General features: G+C 42.1%; 1 protein-coding gene across 4 annotated transcripts; it reads left to right on the forward strand.

Moving 5' to 3' along the window:
- Positions 1–559: 559 nt before the first annotated feature.
- On the forward strand, positions 560–20219 carry LOC128444344 (beta-1,4-N-acetylgalactosaminyltransferase 3). 4 transcript variants are annotated; one of them, XM_053426776.1, is made up of 21 exons: positions 560–807; positions 3398–3453; positions 3554–3625; positions 9488–9559; positions 10085–10180; positions 10543–10633; positions 10735–10835; positions 11036–11103; positions 12010–12088; positions 12237–12303; positions 12495–12623; positions 12734–12843; positions 13769–13863; positions 15177–15226; positions 15321–15693; positions 16714–16931; positions 17175–17328; positions 17435–17507; positions 17606–17759; positions 18614–18740; positions 19402–20219. In XM_053426776.1, exons 1-21 carry the CDS (start codon positions 675–677, stop codon positions 19496–19498), a joined length of 2415 nt encoding a protein of 804 aa, XP_053282751.1. In that variant the 5' UTR covers positions 560–674; the 3' UTR covers positions 19499–20219. The 4 variants fall into 4 exon arrangements, 3 of the variants coding, with proteins under 3 accessions (XP_053282751.1, XP_053282752.1, XP_053282753.1); XR_008339143.1 differs by lacking the exon at positions 19402–20219 and having other exon boundaries at positions 17416–17507; XM_053426777.1 differs by lacking the exon at positions 9488–9559 and having other exon boundaries at positions 561–807.

Raw genomic sequence — 20219 nt, forward strand, 5'->3', positions numbered from 1 at the left:
ACAAGTTCAACTTCCAGGAGGAAGAAAGTATTCAGATGGATTATGTGTTTGAGTCATTACTGTACGTCAATTCACGAAAATATGAAATAAAATTTGATTCTGGATTGTGGAAAGCAAATATGGCACCTTCTTACATGGCTTCAATGTTGAAGAGATTCTGGTTAAAATTTGAGAAATACATTTTCTGTGGTTTTGCATAACCATCAAGGGTCTCCTTGTTTTTGACGTGTTGGTGCCAATACACTTTCTTAAACAACGTTGAGACCATTAAAACTACAGAAATTTCCCGAACTAAGTATTGTAACATATGCAGCAGGAGACACTGGACCTGTGGCGTGATTTTGGTGAGAACATACAGTATAACAGTGAAGATATTGAATAATATTCATAATAAAAAAAATTGTAGCCACTCGATGTGTGACGTGATTTTGATGACACTATACGGTAATAGAGGGGAGTTATTCTCACAGTCGGCTGCACCTAGATACCAAAAACATTTGCTCTCTCTCTCTCTCTCTCTCTCTCTCTCTCTCTCTCTCTCTCTCTCTCTCTCTCTCTCTCTCTCTCTCTCTCTCTCTCTCTCTCTCTCTGACGCACAATCAAATTGACAACGGACACATATCTGGAAACCCAGGCTGTGTAAAAAGGTTTAGTCTCAGCTCAGAGTCCAGAAGATGACGATAGATTCCCCCCTGACGAGGCTGCGGCGCAGAGACAAGTGTCTCATGTTCGGCACGATCTTGCTGCTCGGAACTTTGGCAGTCTACTTTGAGATGATCGGTACTCAGGCATGGAACCATAACTCAAGTAAGTTTATGTTCATGACTTTTACCTACCTATGTGTAGTGGTCCAAAGTTTAGGATAACAGTCGGACAAATTATTTAAAAAGACTGATCGAACACCACAGGATCATGTGCCTGTACTTGATATAAATAACAGATTAAAAAGAGAGAAGTTAAAGGCTCCAGACCCAATCACATGCAAACGATATTATACAAGGAAATTATACAAGGAAACAACTCACCAATATTCGGGCCACTAAACCAGGATTGCACAGTACCCGTCAACCATATTGCACATCACCCATAGAACATAGAACAAAATAAGATAAAACAAAGCAACCAGAAATTTAACCAATTAATCAGAAAGGAACTAAATCTAAACAAGGTCAAATAATCTAAATGAAACAAAAATGTCATTTTCGGTCACACAATTCTTAAAGAACTTTATCAAAATGTTTGAAACATTTACAAACATAAAAGTAGCTCATATTAAATATACTTAAGTATCAAAAGTATCTGGTGTTGAAATGTACCTACATTTAAAATGCTATGTGCTTTTTATAGTAGGCCTCTACAGCCACAAAAAAAACATCTGAACAGATGCCACAAACATCTGAACTTCTGGGGACAACAAAGAATGAACACAACAGAATAAACAAGTGCCTCTTGTGTCTGCCTAAGAACACTAATAAACCACAGTATAACCACTTAAAAAAATCTGTAAATATCACTAAACATGGACCTTTCATCAGTAGCAGGAGTGATACACAATGCCGCTAATGATAACTCAGCAAAGGGAAACAAGTTATAGTCACACAAATTGAGATAGTTTCTCTTTTGTTAACAACCTGCACAGTGCTAGTACAGAAAAGAAAAAAATCCCTGGACACAGTCTCGTTTTGCTGCCAAATTTCAGACCGAATAATAGAGACTGAACTTAAGTCCCTGCCCTTTGTACACACGTCGCTACATTGGATGGTTTAGTGAGGTCCTCGGATCGGCCCCGCCAGATTCGGTCACGGCCCTGGCGGAGCGCCGTGAAGACTATCAAACTTTACTATCTCGAGGAAGTAAAACTCGTATCAAAGTTTCTGAAGGCAGCCCGACCACAGCTTTTCGCGCATCTCCCGAGGGAGGGGGCAGCGAGTGAGCGAGAGAGGGGTGCGCCGTCTGTAAAGGCGCGCGCTGCTCCAACCTCCGCTGCTTAAGTAACGAGCCAGTTATGAGAATATAAGAAGTAGAAAGTACAGAAATTTGTGTTTAAATGTAGTGAGTAAAAGCAAAAGTCGTCAGGAAAATAAATACTCAAGTAAAGTGTGTGTGTGTCTGTGTGTGTGTGTGTGTGTGTGTGAGAGAGAGAGAGAGAGAGAGAGAGAGAGAGAGAGAGAGAGAGAGAGAGAGAGAGAGAGAGAGAGAGATATGGCAAGCCGATTGAGCATTTATTCCATTTCCTTGATATCAAGTTTCAGTTCCCTCCACACTAGTTCGTACCTTTGCAAAACCTGGATTAGTGTTCAAAAACCGAACAGGTAGTCCCAAATGTTGCAATCATACTACCCCCCCCCCCCCCCCCCCCTCCTAAATTTCATTTTGAAAATTGGAAATTTAAAAGAACTTAATTAATGTTAATAAATGAATCATCAGTGTTGTGGGAGATATTGTAAAGAAGAGACATCAGGAGAAGGGTACAGATGAGGACCGATGGGAGCAATAGTACTCCACTCTGTATTTTCTCAACCTCCACAATAGAGGCACTTGGGCTGACAAAATTACTGAGTATTATGGCTCAAGGGAAAGCGTGTTGAGAGATCTCCACCCTGGTGATAATGACAGACTCTGCGATCACAAGCGCTGTAAACTGACCCCCTTTGCCCATGCGCTTAATACAAAAAATCGTTTTAAATACATTAAACCTTATAATTTGAGAAAGAAGATGTTTGGTAGAGCAGATAGTGGCAGAGATTCTTTGCTAACATGGAAATGTCACTCAATTACATTTTCAAAAATGACCTCCAAAAAATGTGCGGAAAAGTGGGTTGTCTGGATCAGATGTGTTCACAACAACAAGAAATTGTCTGGAAGGTTTAGGCGAGGGGTGGTGCCTAGAGCACGCAGGAGGCCGGACATAACGTATAAATCCGGCTGCTAAGTGTTTTTGTGTACAGCACATCGACAGAGGCATCAGCCCTTTCGCGCAAAGGTTTAGAATCTCATCGTTTTCCAAGATGTCATAACCCTCGAAACCTTCTGAGTGTAAGGCTCCTCTTTTCACAAGATATTTGTCTCCTTTTTATTTTTGATCAACTTAGCAAATTCTACGTATATATATATATATATATACATATTTATTAATATACAAATAAAGGCTCAACTAATTTCCTTGTCATAAGGGATTAATAACAACTTCTTGGGGGTCATTACCAATTAAAAAAATATATATATATATATCAGCCGTTAAAGTTTTTACCCTCTTATATCAGTATGGTTAATCTCTCTCAGACCAATAGAATTGTAGGATCAATATCAAGTGACAGCATTGCCCATCTGTGTACAGTCGTTGCATATTTGCCTGTCCCAGCTGTATTGCTCTGATTGTTTTCACTCACTTCCTCAGGCCTGAAAGCTTACAGTGTCAGCAACATCTGGAGGAAATCCATTTCTGACAACTTGGTAAGGATAAAGAAGCAGTAATAGAAAATATGGCGATCTAAGAGTATGTGTTTGTGCAGAGGAGCTAAGGCAAAGTTAATTAAATGTGTGGGTTTTGCAGGACCATCCAAACAACTTGGAGGACTCAGCTGCATGGACGACCAGCGATATTCCACAACCCTGGAAAACAAAAGTGTGTGTGTATGTTTGCATGTGTGTCAATCAATCAATCAATCAAATTTAATTTGTATAGCCCATATTCACAAATTACAATTCATCTCATAGGGCTTTAACAGGGTGTGACATCCTCTGTCCTTAACCTTCAGCAAGAGTAAGGAAAAACTACTAAAAACCCTTTAACAGGGTAAAAATACATAGAAACCTCAGAGAGAGCCACATGTGAGGGATCCCTCTCCCAGGACGGACAGAAGTGCAATAGATGCCACGTGTAGGAAAACATCATCAAGATTAAAGTCTTCAAGATTAAAGATTAAAGTCTCTAGCAGCATTTCATGAGGGTAAACATCCCGAAGGACAACCCCAACATGACATGCCAAGCAGTCCCGCTGCAATCACAGTCCATTTCAGCAACCAGCAGGACCACGATCCACCATCCAGACCAGAATGCCACTCCAGTCCTCAGTCACCGTCCACCGCCACCCACCACGAGCCGCCGCCGTGGTCCTGGTCTAATGCCCGTACCAGATGCCAACACGACACAGGGTCCGCCACCACCACGATCAGCCCATACGACACAGAATCCGCCACACTGGGTCCACCACCACGACCCCCGGTGCGCGATCAACAACCGCAATCCATGGTGCGGCCACAGAGGCCCTGGATCTGCGGGTGATAAAGCAAAGGGATTCCGGGGAAGGGGGAAAGGGATGGAGAAGAGTAAGGAGAAGCTGGAAAAAGAAGCTCCGTGTGTCATGTGTCATAAAATAGAACAAGTAACGTTTTACCGCACTAATCAGCTCTAACTATAAGCTTTATCAAAAAGGAAGGTTTTGAGCCTACTCTTAAACGAACAGATGGTGTCTGCCTCCCGAACTGAAAGTGGTAGTTTATTCCACAGCAGAGAGCTTGATGGCTAAAAGCTCTGGCTCCTACTCTACTTTTAGAGACTTTAGGGACGACAAGTAGGCCTCAATTCTGGGAGCGGAGTGCTCTAGTGGGTTTATAAGGTACTAACAGCTCTTTAAGGTAAAATGGCGCCATATTATTAAGGGCCTTGAAGGTGAGGAGGAGAATTTTAAATTCTATTCTAGATTTAACTGGAAGCCAATGTAGCGATGCTAATACAGCTGACCGGCTTTCAGCTGTTACGCGCGGACCGCGACCCGATCCTCTCACGCAAGCCAAAGGGCGGAGGGATTTGTTTTTATATAAACCATGGCTGGTGCAGCGACGTGAACGTAATTTTACAGTCCTGTTCTCCGGACCTGGAAACTTTTTTCATCACCCGCAGACCGTTCTACTCTCCCCGTGAATTCACCTCTTTCATCCTGGCCGGAGTTTACATCCCCCCGCAAGCTGACGTGCGCGAGGCTCAACGACAACTCGCTGAGCAGATACTGGGAGTGGAGAGAAGGAGAGAGAACACATATTCCCCCGTTATTGTTCTTGGGGACTTTAATAAGGGGAACTTATCCAAAGAGCTCCCAAAATACAAACAGTTAATAAAATGCCTGACCAGGGGGGAGAACACCCTGGACCACTGCTACAGCACCATCAGCAAGGCTTATCATGCAGTTTTGCGCGCTGCCCTGGGTCTATCCGACCACGCTCTCATTCACCTGATCCCGGCTTACAGACAGAAACTTAAACTTTCTAAACCTGCTGTGCTGAGATCCAAGAACTGGAGCAACAGAGAAGCTGTGGAGGAGCTGCGTGACTGCCTTGACAACACTGACTGGGACATTTTTAGAACTGCTTCTAACAGCCTGGACGAATATACAGATGCTGTGACGTCCTACATCAGCTTCTGTGAAGACAGTTGTATTCCGACGCGCACCAGGGTGTGTTATAACAACGACAAGCCCTGGTTCACAGCAAAGCTCAAACAGCTTCGTTTGGAGAAGGAGGTGGCCTTCAAGAGTGGGGACATGGACAGGTTCCGACTGATTAAATACTCGTTTGGCAAGGAGATTAAGGAGGCCAAACGACAGTATTCAAAGAAGCTGGAACAACAGTTTGCAGCCAACGACTCCTCGTCTGTCTGGAAGGGCCTTCGAGTGATCACCGGCTGCAAAACCAAATCCCCCCACTCTGTGGAAGACTTGAGACTTGCAAACGAACTGAATGGCTTCTACTGTAGATTCGACAGACACTCTCAAACCCCCCCCGCATTTATCACACCTCTTCTCCCCAGCCTGGACAAAGACAATAGCCCCCCCCACAAAATGGCCCCAGACTGCCCCATCCCCTCCATCCCCCCCATCACACATCCATCCCCCCCATCACACCCCATCACACCTCTCTCAATTCAGGAGAGAGATGTAAATAAGCTCCTGAAGAGACTGAACCCCCGTAAGGCAGCTGGACCAGACGCTGTCTCCCCCTCCACACTGAGGCACTGTGCGGATCAGCTGTCTCCAGTATTCACGGACATCTTCAACACCTCACTGGCTGAATGTGTTGTACCCGCCTGCCTTAAAACATCCACCATCATCCCCGTTCCCAAGAAGCAGAGGATCACAGGCCTTAATGACTACAGACCAGTCGCCCTGACCTCCGTAGTGATGAAGACCTTTGAGCGCCTCGTGCTGAACCATCTCAAGACCATAACCAACCACCTCCTCGACACGCTGCAGTTTGCCTACAGAGCCAACAGGTCCGTAGACGACGCAGTCAACATGGGACTCCACTTCATCCTCCAGCACCTCGACTCCCCTGGCACCTACGCCAGGATCCTGTTTGTGGACTTCAGCTCCGCATTCAACACCATCTCCCCAGCTCTTCTCCAGGACAAGCTGACACAGCTGAGCGTGCCTGAGCCCACCTGCAGGTGGATCACTAAATTCCTGACCGACAGGAAGCAGCGTGTGAGGCTGGGGAAGCTTGTCTCTGACACCCGGACCATCAGCACTGGAGCCCTACAGGGCTGTGTGCTCTCTCCTCTCCTCTTCTCCCTCTACACGAACAACTGCACCTCCAGCCATCCCTCTGTAAAACTTCTGAAGTTTGCTGACGACACAACCCTTATTGGATTAATTTCCAAGGGGGACGAGGCCGCCTACAGAGAGGAAGTAAACAGCCTGGCTTCCTGGTGCAGCCAGAACCACCTGGAGCTGAACGCCTTAAAAACTGTAGAGATGGTAGCAGATTTCAGGAGGAGCCCAGCTCAAACCGTCCCTCTCACCATGTGCAACTCCCCAGTTAAAACAGTGGAGTCATTCAGATTCCTGGGGACAATCATCGCACAGGACCTGAGATGGGCGGAGAACATCACCTCCATCATCAAGAAGGCCCAGCAGAGGATGTTCTTCCTGCGGCAACTGAGGAAATTCAGCAAGCCGCGGAAAGTGATGGTTGACTTCTACACAACCATCATTGAGTCCATCCTCACCTCATCCATCACCGTCTGGTTCGCTGCCTCCACTGCCAAGGCCAAGGGCAGACTGCAGCGGATCATCCGGTCAGCTGAGAAGGTCATCGGCTGTGACCTGCCGGCTCTCCTAGACCTGTTCCACTCCAGGACCAGTAGGAGAGCCCGCAAGATCATTGCTGATCCTTCCCATCCCGCTCACCACCTGTTCCAGAGACTACCGTCCGGAAAAAGGTTCCGGGCCATCAGGACTAAAACCTTGCGTCACCTGAACAGTTTTTTTCCCCTGGCAGTGGGGCTCACAAACAAGCCCCCTGCATCACACTGACTCTGCTGACCCCCCCGACCCCCACCCACCCTTGCACATAATTTATAACTCTATATTACTGGCACTATTACCAATCTCTGCACCTTAAAACCGCACGTAACTCTTTAACTGTATATACTGTTTTTTTATTTTTTATATTGTTATATTGTTCAATATTGTGTTTTTTAATTTGTTGTTTGTAAAGTGCACCAACCACACCAAGGCAATTTCCTGTATGTGCAAATATACATGGCAATAAAAAGAATTCTGATTCTGATTCTGATTCTGATTCTGAAATGTGCTCTCTTTTCTTTGTTCTCGTCAGGACACGTGCTGCGGCATTTTGGACAAGCTGTAGAGTCTTTAACGACTTACTGCCGGAGCCTGATAATAATGAATTACAATAGTCCAGTCTCGATGTAACAAAGGCGTGGACTAGTTTTTCTGCATCTTTTTGTGAAAGGACATGTCTGATTTTTGAGATATTACGCAAGTGGAAAAAGGCGGTTCTAGAAATTTGTTTTAAGTGACTATTAAAGGATAAATCAGGATCGAAGATCACTCCCAAGTTCCTGACTGTTTTGTTGGAAGCAAGGGCAATGTCGTCTAGTGCAGCTATATCATTAGATAATGTGTCTCTAAGGTGTTTAGGGCCAAGTATTATAACCTCTGTTTTGTCTGAGTTTAATAAGAGAAAATTGCGGGACATCCAGGTTTTTATGTCCTTGAGACATGCTCGAAGTTTAGTTAATTGATTACTTTGTTCTGGTTTTATAAGTATAACTGGGTGTCATCCGCATAGCAGTGGAAATTTACCGAGTGTGTCCTGATAATCTTTCCTATACGAAGCATATATAATGAGAATAGAATTGGGCCGAGCACAGAGCCCTGTGGAACACCATGGTTTACTTTGGTGCGCACAGATGACTCATCATTAATTTGCACGAATTGGGAGCGTTCAGAAAAGTCCGAGTTAAACCAGTTAAGGGCGGTTCCATTAATGTTAATTAACTGTTTGAGTCTTTGTAATAGAATTTGATGGTCAATTGTGTCGAATGCTGCACTGAGATCTAACAGAACGAGGACAGACACAAGTCCCTGATCTGAGGCTATTAAAAGGTCATTAGTGACTTTTGCCAAGACTGTCTCTGTACTGTGATTGGATCTAAACCCCGACTGAAAGTTTTCATATATATTATTTTCCTGGAGAAACTCACAAAGCTGATTGGCTACCACTTTTTCTAAGATTTTAGACATGAAGGGGAGATTAGATATTGGTCTGTAATTGGCTAAAACCTCTGGGTCTAGAGTGTGTGTGTGCAGCCTTCATGTTCTTAAATACTCATCTCTTTTGAAGTCACACTAACCTCCAGTGCACTTTCCTTTATGTTCATGGGTCCCATACATCCTGGTAAACCTTGACATTTATACATGTCTGTTGCTCTATATCACAATGAAAAATGACCAATACTTCTTATTATCATCTTGTTGTTGTGATGACCCCTAAAAACTCTTTTGCTGTTCACGCATTTAGACAAACATTCATACAGTGCTTTTATCTGCAGCACTTTCTGTCTCACACATCACTCTCACATTGCCGGCACAGCCGCAATTTGGGGTTCAGTATCTTGCAAATGACAATTTGGCATGTGGAACAGTGGAGACTGGTATCAAACCACTGACCCTCTGGTTAGTAGAAGACTCGTCCCAGTGAACTCTCATCAGATTCTAAACTGTTTGCTTTGTTACAAATGTCAGATGTGTATATGACTCAGAAGGCTTGGTTACATTGAAATTGAAGGCTTCGTCATCTGTTGTAGGTGTAATAATATTCCTATAATATTTAAGATTGAGTTATCCAAAATATCTAAATTATGATTTTGGAAATAATTCAAGTCTTAATTCATTGAAAAAAGAAAATTACAATAAATGCTGTTATATGCTCAGTGTCTGGAAAACTTCACATTGTTTTGGACTTTTACACAGTGACAGCAAAATATTGGAGATCTGTTTTTTCAGGAAAACTAAGTCTAAGTAGGCATATTATTTGTATTAAATCGGTTAATGGGTGTTGCTTCTCTGCTACTAGTGTATGTAACCTGGGAAGAAAACATATCCAAACAAGGAAGTATAGCACCCCAGTCAAATCCAAATTGATAAGAGAAAGTGTTAAAGCGCTTTCCCAAATGTGTCATCAGGCAAAGAAAACTCAAGGAGAGGAGCTGAGAATAGAGAGACAGGGACAGTCAGACAGAGGCATAGGCTCTCAGGTAAGTTTCTTGGCTTTTTTCTCCAAGTTATGATGCAAAGGCCCTCTCGTAAATAGATAAAAGTAGAGACTTTAGTCTTGTTGCTGTATTGAACCCTGTAGTTATGATAATTGAAAACAGGTTATTTCTCTTTTAGGAGAGAGACAGTTCACTGAATTTGTCTTTTGAATTAAATGAGCTACACAGACATCAGAAACCTCCATTACACTGTGGAGGAAGTAGAAACAAAAAACGACTATTCACACCATAACAACCCAAGACCAGATAATCAAGTTTAAGGATAAGGGTAAGGACAGAAGTGCTGGTTTCAACTGTCCAGCAGGTCCTTACAGTCCTCACAGGACCTGTTTGACATTTGAATCCAGCACTTCTGTCACTTTAACACCCGGTGTTATCTAAAGGTGTGTACAGCTGTTGATTTTAGATGTTAAACACTGAGGCCAGACGGTTAGCTGATACCGCAGAAATATTGCAGAACAAATCCCACTGTGTTCACAACTTCCTCTCTCTCCTCTCTTCCTGCAGTATAAGGGACGGGCCAATCTGCACGTGTTTGAGGACTGGTGCGGCAAATCTATAGCTGAGCTCCGCAAGAACCCGCACTACCCACTGTATCCTCACGTGAGTCAGAGCCTGACCTTAGGACCCCACACTGCATTAATTCTTTTCAGTAAATCATTACCTCAGCCAGGGAGGGTGTGGTTGTGCCCTTGTCCATTGGTTTGTTTGTTCTTCAGCAGGATTATGCTTAAATATCTCGGCAACAATCAGAAGGATCACTATGAAATGTCATTCATTCATGATCCCCAGAGGATTGATCTTGACCTTAGTGTTCTCTTTTCTTCTTCAGTGTCACAGTGAGGTGTTTTTACACAGGTGCATTCTACATCCTCATGTTAGATCCTCAGGTCACTGGACTGAAGAGGTTGTCCCCCTTTGAGTAAACATGGTGGCTGATTCTTTGTTTTTCCTCACTCTTTCAGTCCAGAAGTACAGTACTGAAGCTGGCCGTCATTCCTAAGTGGACTAACTATGGAATCAGGATATTTGGCTATCTGCATCCATATACTGACGGTACCTCACTAGTCCCTTCTTGATACCATGCTTACACTTCATACATTTCCTAGATATCTCTGTCTGAATCCTTATAACCCCTTGTTTCCTTTTTCTCTCAGGAGAGTTTGTTTTTGCTTTGAGCTCTCAGGACAACTCTGAGTTGTGGCTAAGCACAGACGACTCCCCCCTCAATTTGCAGTTACTGGGATGGGTTGGAAAGGTATTCATCTCAGTCATCTTCTTAAGCAGCAGAGGAACATTTCTACATTTCTGTCACAGACATTTACATGGACATTATAATTCTGACTATTGATCTTATTCTGAATTAGACTTGAAAATTGAAAATTTGTGTCCATGTAAACGTGTGTTAATATTTGCTTTCTTAATAATGATTTATAATTGATTGCTCCCTTTTATTAGACTGGCGCAGAGTGGACCGCCCCTGGCGAGTTTGAGAAATATGTTAGTCAGATATCCAGACCAGTGAGGTGAGTTTAATGTGTGTCTATGTGGGGAAAATAAATGTACTTACATATTATTACACGATTTCCACTAAATATCTCATTCAAACATAGTCAAACCAGTGAGAAAAGCACATGTAAACAACACAGGTGGATTTCTTGAAATAAACAAAGTTAAAAAGAAGCAAAATATTTTATACGGCAGGAGTTGCTTACTCATCACAAGCAAAAATGAAATCATGACTTGCATATTGTCACTTGTAGGATTCATCTTGATCCATACAGGGGTACCAACGCGGAGCTTTACAGCTTCTGCTTCACCAACATTGACCATTCATTCTTCAAACTGTCTCTAACAAGTCCCCTGTGTTAGACTTTGCATACCTTATCTAAGCTCGTTAGCACCTGAGGGGTTGGGACAGATGTATTGAAACGATATCCGGGTTAGGTCAGGGACAGAAAATTAGGGACCGTACTGCCCTCTACCACGTATCTATGGAACTGCTTCACTTGCAGGAGTGCAATGTTACCAAAACTCATGTCTTAACATAAACACAATCCAGTCTCATAACCTGTAAGATGTCATAACCTAGTTCTATGTAACATGCATATGTCCCTCTTGGAATCCAACCCAGAAATGCTGATATAGTAAAAACTCTATGTAGTTGTTGGAGAGAATTAAGACGACTGTTTTTGTTGTGGCTGTGAATTACACACTGTGTCTTTGTAGGCTTTTACAATCAGCAATGAAAATCATCATTGACTTTATGTACTGTACACGCCTGGTGGCATGTCTGATGTGTAAATGTGTATTTACAAATTGTGTTACTGTTTATTCAACGTGTGTATTATAAAATGCTCAAGGGTAATACTGTTGCTACACCCTAAAACAAATAAAGTGAAAGAACAAAAACTGTCTGAACTGTCTGACAGGCTTTTTGCAGAGAGGAAGTACTTTTTTGAACTCCTCCACAAGCAGGACCATGAAGGTACAGACCATGTGGAGGCGGCGGTAAGTAGCTCGTCCCAGCTCATTTAGACTTTAAATCCAAATGTCACTTCTCTGTTTTCTCGTGACATTTGCAGCTGTAACATTATGTTTAACCTGAGCTTTTAAACAGAGAAGAGACGTGTAGTTCTTTGTGTCTGTTTTCACGCAGTGGCAGCTCCAGGGTGAAGGCTCCAGATTCACTGTTATTGACTCCCAGCACATCTCTCTCTATGTTGGTAAAGACATGCATCAGCCCAGACATCATTCCTTCTGACATGAATTTGCACCACAACGCGTCTCAAACCACAACTACTTCTTTATCATTTCTGCTCAGATGCTCACACTGTGTATCAAGTCAGTGGTTTTGTGGCACATTTGAATGTGGAGCACTTCTCTGATTTTATTGTCCTGTGGCTTCATCCCACAGATGAGTCTGCTATGATAGCGGGTGATGTTGAACACATACCTCAGACGGCTGCAAGTCACTCCAACACGAAACAGAGCAGCTCTACAGTCGACATGCTGAGGGAAGACCCACGAGACGTTCTCCTCCATGGTGAGAGACATTTCTGTGTCTCGTTTGGTTTCACATCAGGATGAAAGTGATTTCCTCCGATTGAAGCACAAAGTAATCTCTGCTCTAATTTCTGTTGTGTTGGTTTGAAGTGCCTTTGATAAACAGCAAGTTCCTACAAGATGTTTTGCCCGACTGCGAGTACAAACCCAGCTACACGTACAAAGGTTCTCATCTGGGCCGCTATCAAGGACTAAATTATGTATGTATTTGTATATGATTGTGTTTCTGATGGATTGACATCCTGCTCATACTGTTCTTCAGAATACAGTTTTGAAAGTGGACAACCATGTTCTCTACAAATGTTCCAGGGTAGCACTGAAGACACAATTATTTTTGCTTCCGCACTGGTGACAGCCAGTGGCTGGAGGCGTCATGATTTCAGGTTTTTATGCCCGTATGATTCTTGTGAATACATAGAAGACCGTGAGGGAATTTCTTAAAATGTGTCAGATTCACAATTAGATTCTGGCGGTCAAAGGTGTGACCTCATAAAACCTATTTGGAGCCTTGAGAACGCGACACCTCAGAAACCTTTAAAATTTGTAGTTCACTCATTATCTACTCACCCCTTTGCCGATGGGTGTGTGTGTGGGGGGGGGGGGGGGGGGGGAGTGTTTGACTTGCAGGGGTGAACAGTGTAGCAGCCGAATCCAATACTGAAATATTAGTCAGTTATCTTGCTAAGGCTTACCTCCGCTGGTAGTGAGCTATCTTGCTAATGCTAACCTCCACTGGTAGTGAGTTATCTTGCTAATGCTAACCACTGCTAGCTTAGCCACTTGTGGTGGACCTTTAGGGTGCTACACTGTTTACCCCTGAAACTCCTGCAGTGTTTTGTGAGCCCAAACACTTCACCCACCCCTCTAACGGCAGAGGGGTGAGTGGATAATGAGTGAATTATCATTTTTGGGTGAACTATTACTTTGAAGTTAACAGATCAGATTTCAGTGGTCAAAGGTCATGGTATGCGGTTTGATTATTTAAATATGAACATGTGTTGTGCTCTTTGATCAGGTCCTTGAGGACGTGGCTTCATAAGCTTCATCAAACAAGACCTCATGTTCATCTCCTCTCAATAAGCTCTCTGGTCTTTAACAGCACGTCATTTCATTTCCTCTCACCAGGTCAAATCGTCCTTCATCTACCCTAATGATCATACCCGACTCACACAAATGGAGTCCGAGAAAAGCTGCTTCTACCACGCCCACATCTTGGAAAAGTGAGACCTCCGGGGATAAACGTGACAATGAAATTATAGATCCATTTGTTGTAGCATCCCTGGCTGAATGAGGGTCTGACTTTCTTTTACTGATGGCTCACAACACTTTATTGACAACTCCAAACATGTTGTGAACAGGTTACCCGCTAAAGGTGTGATAATATTCAACTACAGTCTTTTGGATCATCCTTTATAAAGCTTGTCTTTAATATGAATTACCGTTTATACAAACATGACATCCGTTTCACTTTGATAAATCTATTTTTCTTAACATAATGACAAACTCTTAATATAGGGCTGCATGTAAGCAAATTTAACTTAAACTAAATTATTTGCCGCTTTATAAACCACATCATATTATGATAATCATGATGAAAAGTTATTAGTGTGAAGTATACACCATCTCAGTAAGAGCATACACATTGTAAAATTAAACAAAGCGATGGCTAATTGCAAGTTAACATGCTGGCATTATGGTAAATACAGCTCACGCACAGTGATCTTGTTGGCTTACACACGCACAGTAGTCCTTAAACTTAGAAAAATTGCAAAAGTACTTTTTTAATTCACTCATTATTAACCACAAAAATAAACAAAATATCTATAAACCTTGTGATTTTTTCAGCCAGGTTCTAAACAAACAAAATGCATGATTTATCATTTGTTTGCATGGCACACATTCCATTTCATCAAACATTTATTTGTTTAACGGCACTACCTTTGAAAAATAAAGTACGTTGTTTCTCCTACTGTTGATAAGATTTCAAAGTAAAGGCATCAGACTTCAATAGTGCATCTGTTTGGACAAAATCAACACAGACTTCAGAGGATCACTGTAAAATGTAGAATGTAAAGTCAAGAAAAACATATGCTTTAGGCAATAGATTTTGTATAAAGATGGACGATGCGTCTCCACTTCCTTTCACTATCCAGAAATGAAGCCAAAATATCATGGATATAAACATTGCCATCTTGGACATTTGGAGCCAGAATCAGTAACGATCAGAGGATGCCATGGTAGAAAGATCCCATTGATACACATGCTGGACCAATCATCGCGAGTCACTCACTAATCATGACTTTTCACGACATTTATATGTTATAGTTATACACATAATAAACATCAGTCTGAATAGAACTAGCTCAAACGATAGAAAACATCTTTTAGAAAAATGTATTTGATGTAAACTTTGACTTTGGTTCATGTCCTATCCACCAACATGGAAGATGTTTATTTTTTAAGTGTGTCATCTGAAAACACAATGTGATATCAAATTCTCATTTGTTGCACAATCTTGTCTCCTTATCTTCAGCTCCGAAAACATGAAACTAGACAGCCCAGACCTGCAGGAACAAGACATAAGTATTTTCTCCCTTTTTCTTATTTAGAAAATAGTTACTTTTGTTGTCAGACCAATTCACTCTAATTTTCTGTTTTTTCCTCTGGTAAATGCTAGATCAGAACCTGATGGGGGAGAAATCGGCAGACTACTATGAAACAGATTATGAGACCTTCGCTGAGAAATTCCGGCAGGTACTCCGGTCCTTACCCGTGCATGAAGACGACACAAAGCCTAATCCTCAGAAGACCCAAATTGTGAGCGAGGAGCGGAGGATTGTAAAAAGATCACTTAAGCTCCTGCAGGTAAAGAATAATGTCAACCAGCACTGGAGTCAGACCTTCCAGATCAACCACCTGGACTATCGGGCACATAATTCAGATGCTATGGAAATGAATTGCAATATTGCTGGCAGTCTGCTTATCAACTCCAATGAGGTTCTGCCAGTGGTCAAGAATTTCATGGACAAACTCAACAAAGAACCTAATGGGTAAGTGTATTTGTGTCTGCACCAGCACATCACCTGGGTAATAGAAGAAAAAAATTGGTGTCATTTTAATGGGAGTTGTTTTGCCTCCACACTGGTGAAAGTCAATGGCCAAAAGCATCATGTTTTCAGGTTGTCCATTTGTACATAGCTACGTTATATAAATAGATTAATACTATATCTATCTTAAAGGGCCTGTATTGAGTAAAATGCATTTTCTGGGCTTTAACTATCCGTAATTACTTGAAGGGGGTCAGTAGGGACCCTCAAAGTATGAATACAGTCTCTCCGCAGACTTTTTCCCTCAGTCCATTCTAAGAAATATGTTATCGAAATGTCTCGTTTCTTCTTTCCTCCCTCGTATGACGTTATACGGGATCACACTCATCTCTCAGCCCCGTCCAGCCGGTACCAGTCCAGCCTACGAACCCAGCACCCCTGCCCCCCACCATTACCCCTCCACACTAAACTCAACATTAAGCAGACATGTCGCTGAGCTTGCAGCTCTGTTCTGAAACTCCGTACTGTAACTCGGGACGTTACTCCTACATTGGCCGACTGTCCTGCTAAAAACCTGAACAAAAATATGGGCGGTGTAATTTACTGTTCAGAAACATCCTGTTGTAACCAACTGTAAATATGTGGTTGGTCTCATATAACTCTATCCAAACATATCAAATTACCCTCAGTGTTGTTTACCAACGAGTTTGTGAATGAGACCAAAGTGCAGTCAGCCAATCAGAGGAGGGCTTCAAGAGGCAGGCTAAAACAGCCTGATCTGTCTCCAGCACCAGAGAGAGGCAGAAGAGAGGACATGGAAATACACATTGCAGCAGGGTTTTTTCCCTTTAAAGTGCCGATATATCTTCTTAAGGGTACTAATACCTCAAATGAAGTCCCAGAAAGGTGTATAATATGTGTAGAGCTGCAGCGATCATTCACTTAATGGATCAGTTCACTGATCTAAAGTAAATGAGAAACTATTTTGCAGACCTGTCACTGTGTCTCTCTCTGCCCCTGCAGGCGGTTCACGTTGGTGCAAGTGGTTAACGTGGTGAAGCGTGTGGACCCAGCCAAAGGAATCCGCTACCTCCTGGAGCTGCGGCTGAAAGACATGAAGGGCCAGATGCTGCGTCTGTCACAATACGTCTACGCTACGAGTAACCAACCTGAGCTGGTTCTGTGTAACCCAGTGGCCTTCAGCTGGAATCCTCTTGCCACCGTCCACATCATAGTTCCAGGTACTGTACATCCCCCTTTGACAAGGCTCATTCCAGTGGTGGAGATTGCACATTGACTCCAGAGCCTTACATCGATACAATTTTGAGGCACTTTACTTGAGTATTTTCATTTTCCTTCCACTCATCTCCATTACACAGGGATTGTGCACTTTATACTCCATTAGATGTATTTGACAGCTTTACTTATGAGTTAATTTTAAGATGATATGACACAAGGTCTATCTGCCTGTTTATGTCTCTCAGTGAAAAACCAGGCTCGGTGGGTGCACAAGCTGATTACTGAAATGGAGAAAGTGTTCAGAGAATCCGGAGACACCAACTTCAACCTCATTGTCACTGACTACGACAGCACTGACATGGACGTGGAGAAGGCTTTAAAGAAATCGTCACTCCACAGGTTGTGCATTTGTGTGTTTGTTTTCCTTTTAAACTGAATATAAACCAATGGCCAAGTATGTTACACATGATGTATCTGCTATAACAGCGTGTGTGGAATGTATAAGGTACCAGTATCTGAAGCTGAGTGGAAACTTCCAGCGCTCTGCTGGTCTGCAAGCAGGAATCGACCTTATAAAAGTAGGTGATGCAACAACTCTCAGCAGTAAAATAATTACGATTAATTCACTTGAATAGAATAAAAATAAAATATCTACCACTCTCTCATCTTCCCTCAGGATCCACACAGCATAGTGTTTCTTTGTGACCTCCACCTCCAATTCCCTACCTCCATAATCGACAGCATCAGGAAGCACTCTGTGGAGGGACACATGGCCTTTGCTCCCATCGTCTTGAGACTGGACTGTGGATCTTCACCACTGGAGGCCAGAGGTAGATACACACATCTCTAGTTTCATTTTAAAGTGACCGTTACTTTATTGAGGGATGCACATAAAAAAATGCACATTAATAAAAGGAAGCCAATTTATTTGATATTAAAAGTTATCATCATCATATGTCTTTTAATGCAGTTAAGTAGGAACAGGAGTCTCTCTCTCTCTCTAGTTTTTGTGTAATCCAGCTAAATAACAGACAGAAAAGCCACTGATTTGGATTAACCATTTAAACTGCGTTTCCAAGAATTGTTTTGGCATTTGCTCCGCTACTCTTGTTTCTTTATGTTACCACTGAGCCGTTCAGGAGGTCTACTCTACCACTGCTCGTACTACTTCATGTGACTCCAGAGGGGAGATGAGAAATCAAATGAAACCAGGGTACCAACTATTCAAACTGTTGTAAAGTTGCAGTGTGTAGAATTTAGTGACATCAAGTGGTGAAGTTGCCTATTGCAGCTGAATACCCCTCACCTCAGCCTCCCCTTCCAAACAAGATACAGAACCTGTGGTAACCTTCAGTTGTCATAAAAACTCAAAAGGTGTTTAGTTTGTCCAGTCTGGGCTAGAACAAGAAAAATGGCAGCCTCCATAGAGAGGACCCCACCTGATGTAAATATAAACTATTTCAATATAAAGGTCCCATTCTAGGGTAAAGAACAATTTTTTAAATAATTTAGATAAACACACTCGTGAAAAAATGACCAGGATTATTTTATATTAAATTTCTGTCGATAGAATCCTTTCACCTAAATCATACACACTGGACCTTGAAGTGAATATGATGCATTTTAAAGATTAGGTGTGGATTTAGTAAATGTTACATTTTGAATGTAAATGTGTGGATTGCAGGTTTCTGGGAGGTGCAAGGCTTTGGTCTGCTTGGAATCTATAAGTCTGATCTGGATGCAGTGGGAGGAATGAACACCAGAGAATATACAGACCGCTGGGGAGGGGAAGACTGGGAGCTACTCGACAGGTCAGTTTACTCACTCAATGTAATTTGACAGACACTCTTTTTGTTTGTTGCTTTTATCTTTTTTAATTTTATTCCCATATCAGCCATGTTTATCTTCACTGTAACTTTATAAAGAAAAATAAGTCCGACAGCCACAGTTAGCGACTGAACATGGTTAGTTAACTTGATGCCAAACTAATATTAATTTAGTTTAATAATTGCAGGATGTGTAAATAAGTTTGACATTTGAAACCAATTATTTCATTTAATATTATATCTGTAACCACAGCCCTAAAGATGGTCGTCCTCCAACCAGAGGGTCGGCGGTTCGATTCTCAGTCCTCAGCCAAATGACATGTAATGTAATGTATTATGTCCATCTAATAACATGGCCACACATGGCTGCCTCTACAAAATAAACACAGCACTTGTGATGATCAGTATCAGGAGATTGTGCAGAAAACTACCTGTTCAGTTGGAGAAACCCCAGAGTTCGAACACTGGCAGCTTATTCTCCAAATGCAAAAGAAATATCTTCGTCTGATTTATTTAGATTTTCTTCTCGACATTTCAACTTTTTGGTCAGAACGCCAATTGACAGCAATCTTCCTCCCTTCATGTTTTTTCTCACGCTTGAACCTAATACCAAACCCAAATACTGTACCTCTGCTCTCTGCTCTAGGATCATTAAGTCAAAACTGGAAGTGGATAGGATCTACTTGAGGAACTTCTTCCACTTCTTTCACTCCAAACGTGGCATGTGGAACGAGCAGCTTTAGACCAAAAAATGATCTCACCATCCGTTGCAGCACACTGAAGTTACCAGAGGCTCCATCAGAGCAACCAGAACGCCTAAGGGACAGATACGTTTACTGCTACTGCTACTACTACTAACTGACAGGGACTTGAATGTAGATGATGAAATTAAGGCTGAATACTGTCAAGAAGAACAATAAGAAGACTCTACTACGATAAGTATATTCACCTGAAAGTACTACTGACTACTGATGCTACTGAGTGCCACTGACTATTTGACATTGTATATAAACATATTGGCATGTTCGGTTCTATTGCCATGATTATCTGCACTATTCTCACTGCCAAGACCGAGCCTGTTCCCAAGACGGATCAGAAATCAAATGGTGGTGTGCTGTCATGTATCACGAAGATCCCACATGTTGCATGACTTTTAAATGTTTGTATATGACTCAACATTCTCTTTCTCTATCACAGCCTTTTGTTATGGTGCGGTTTAACAATCTATTTATCTTATTGGTGTTTTTTTATGTTATTTCTAGAAAAAAAAAGGCCCTGACTGGTCAAAAAGTCTAACTCAGTTTCTCTACTTTGTTCTTATTCACACACAATGTGCCTTCTACTGTTTGTTATTCAGGTACTGAGGGAAATTTGTAACCACCCCATTTATGCTATAATTATTTTTTTAATTTAAATTTCAATCATTTGTAAAAAAAACAGTAAATTATTATCCTCAAAACCAAA

The sequence above is a fragment of the Pleuronectes platessa genome, chromosome 7 (assembly GCF_947347685.1).
Source record: "Pleuronectes platessa chromosome 7, fPlePla1.1, whole genome shotgun sequence".
Taxonomy (NCBI): domain Eukaryota; kingdom Metazoa; phylum Chordata; class Actinopteri; order Pleuronectiformes; family Pleuronectidae; genus Pleuronectes; species Pleuronectes platessa.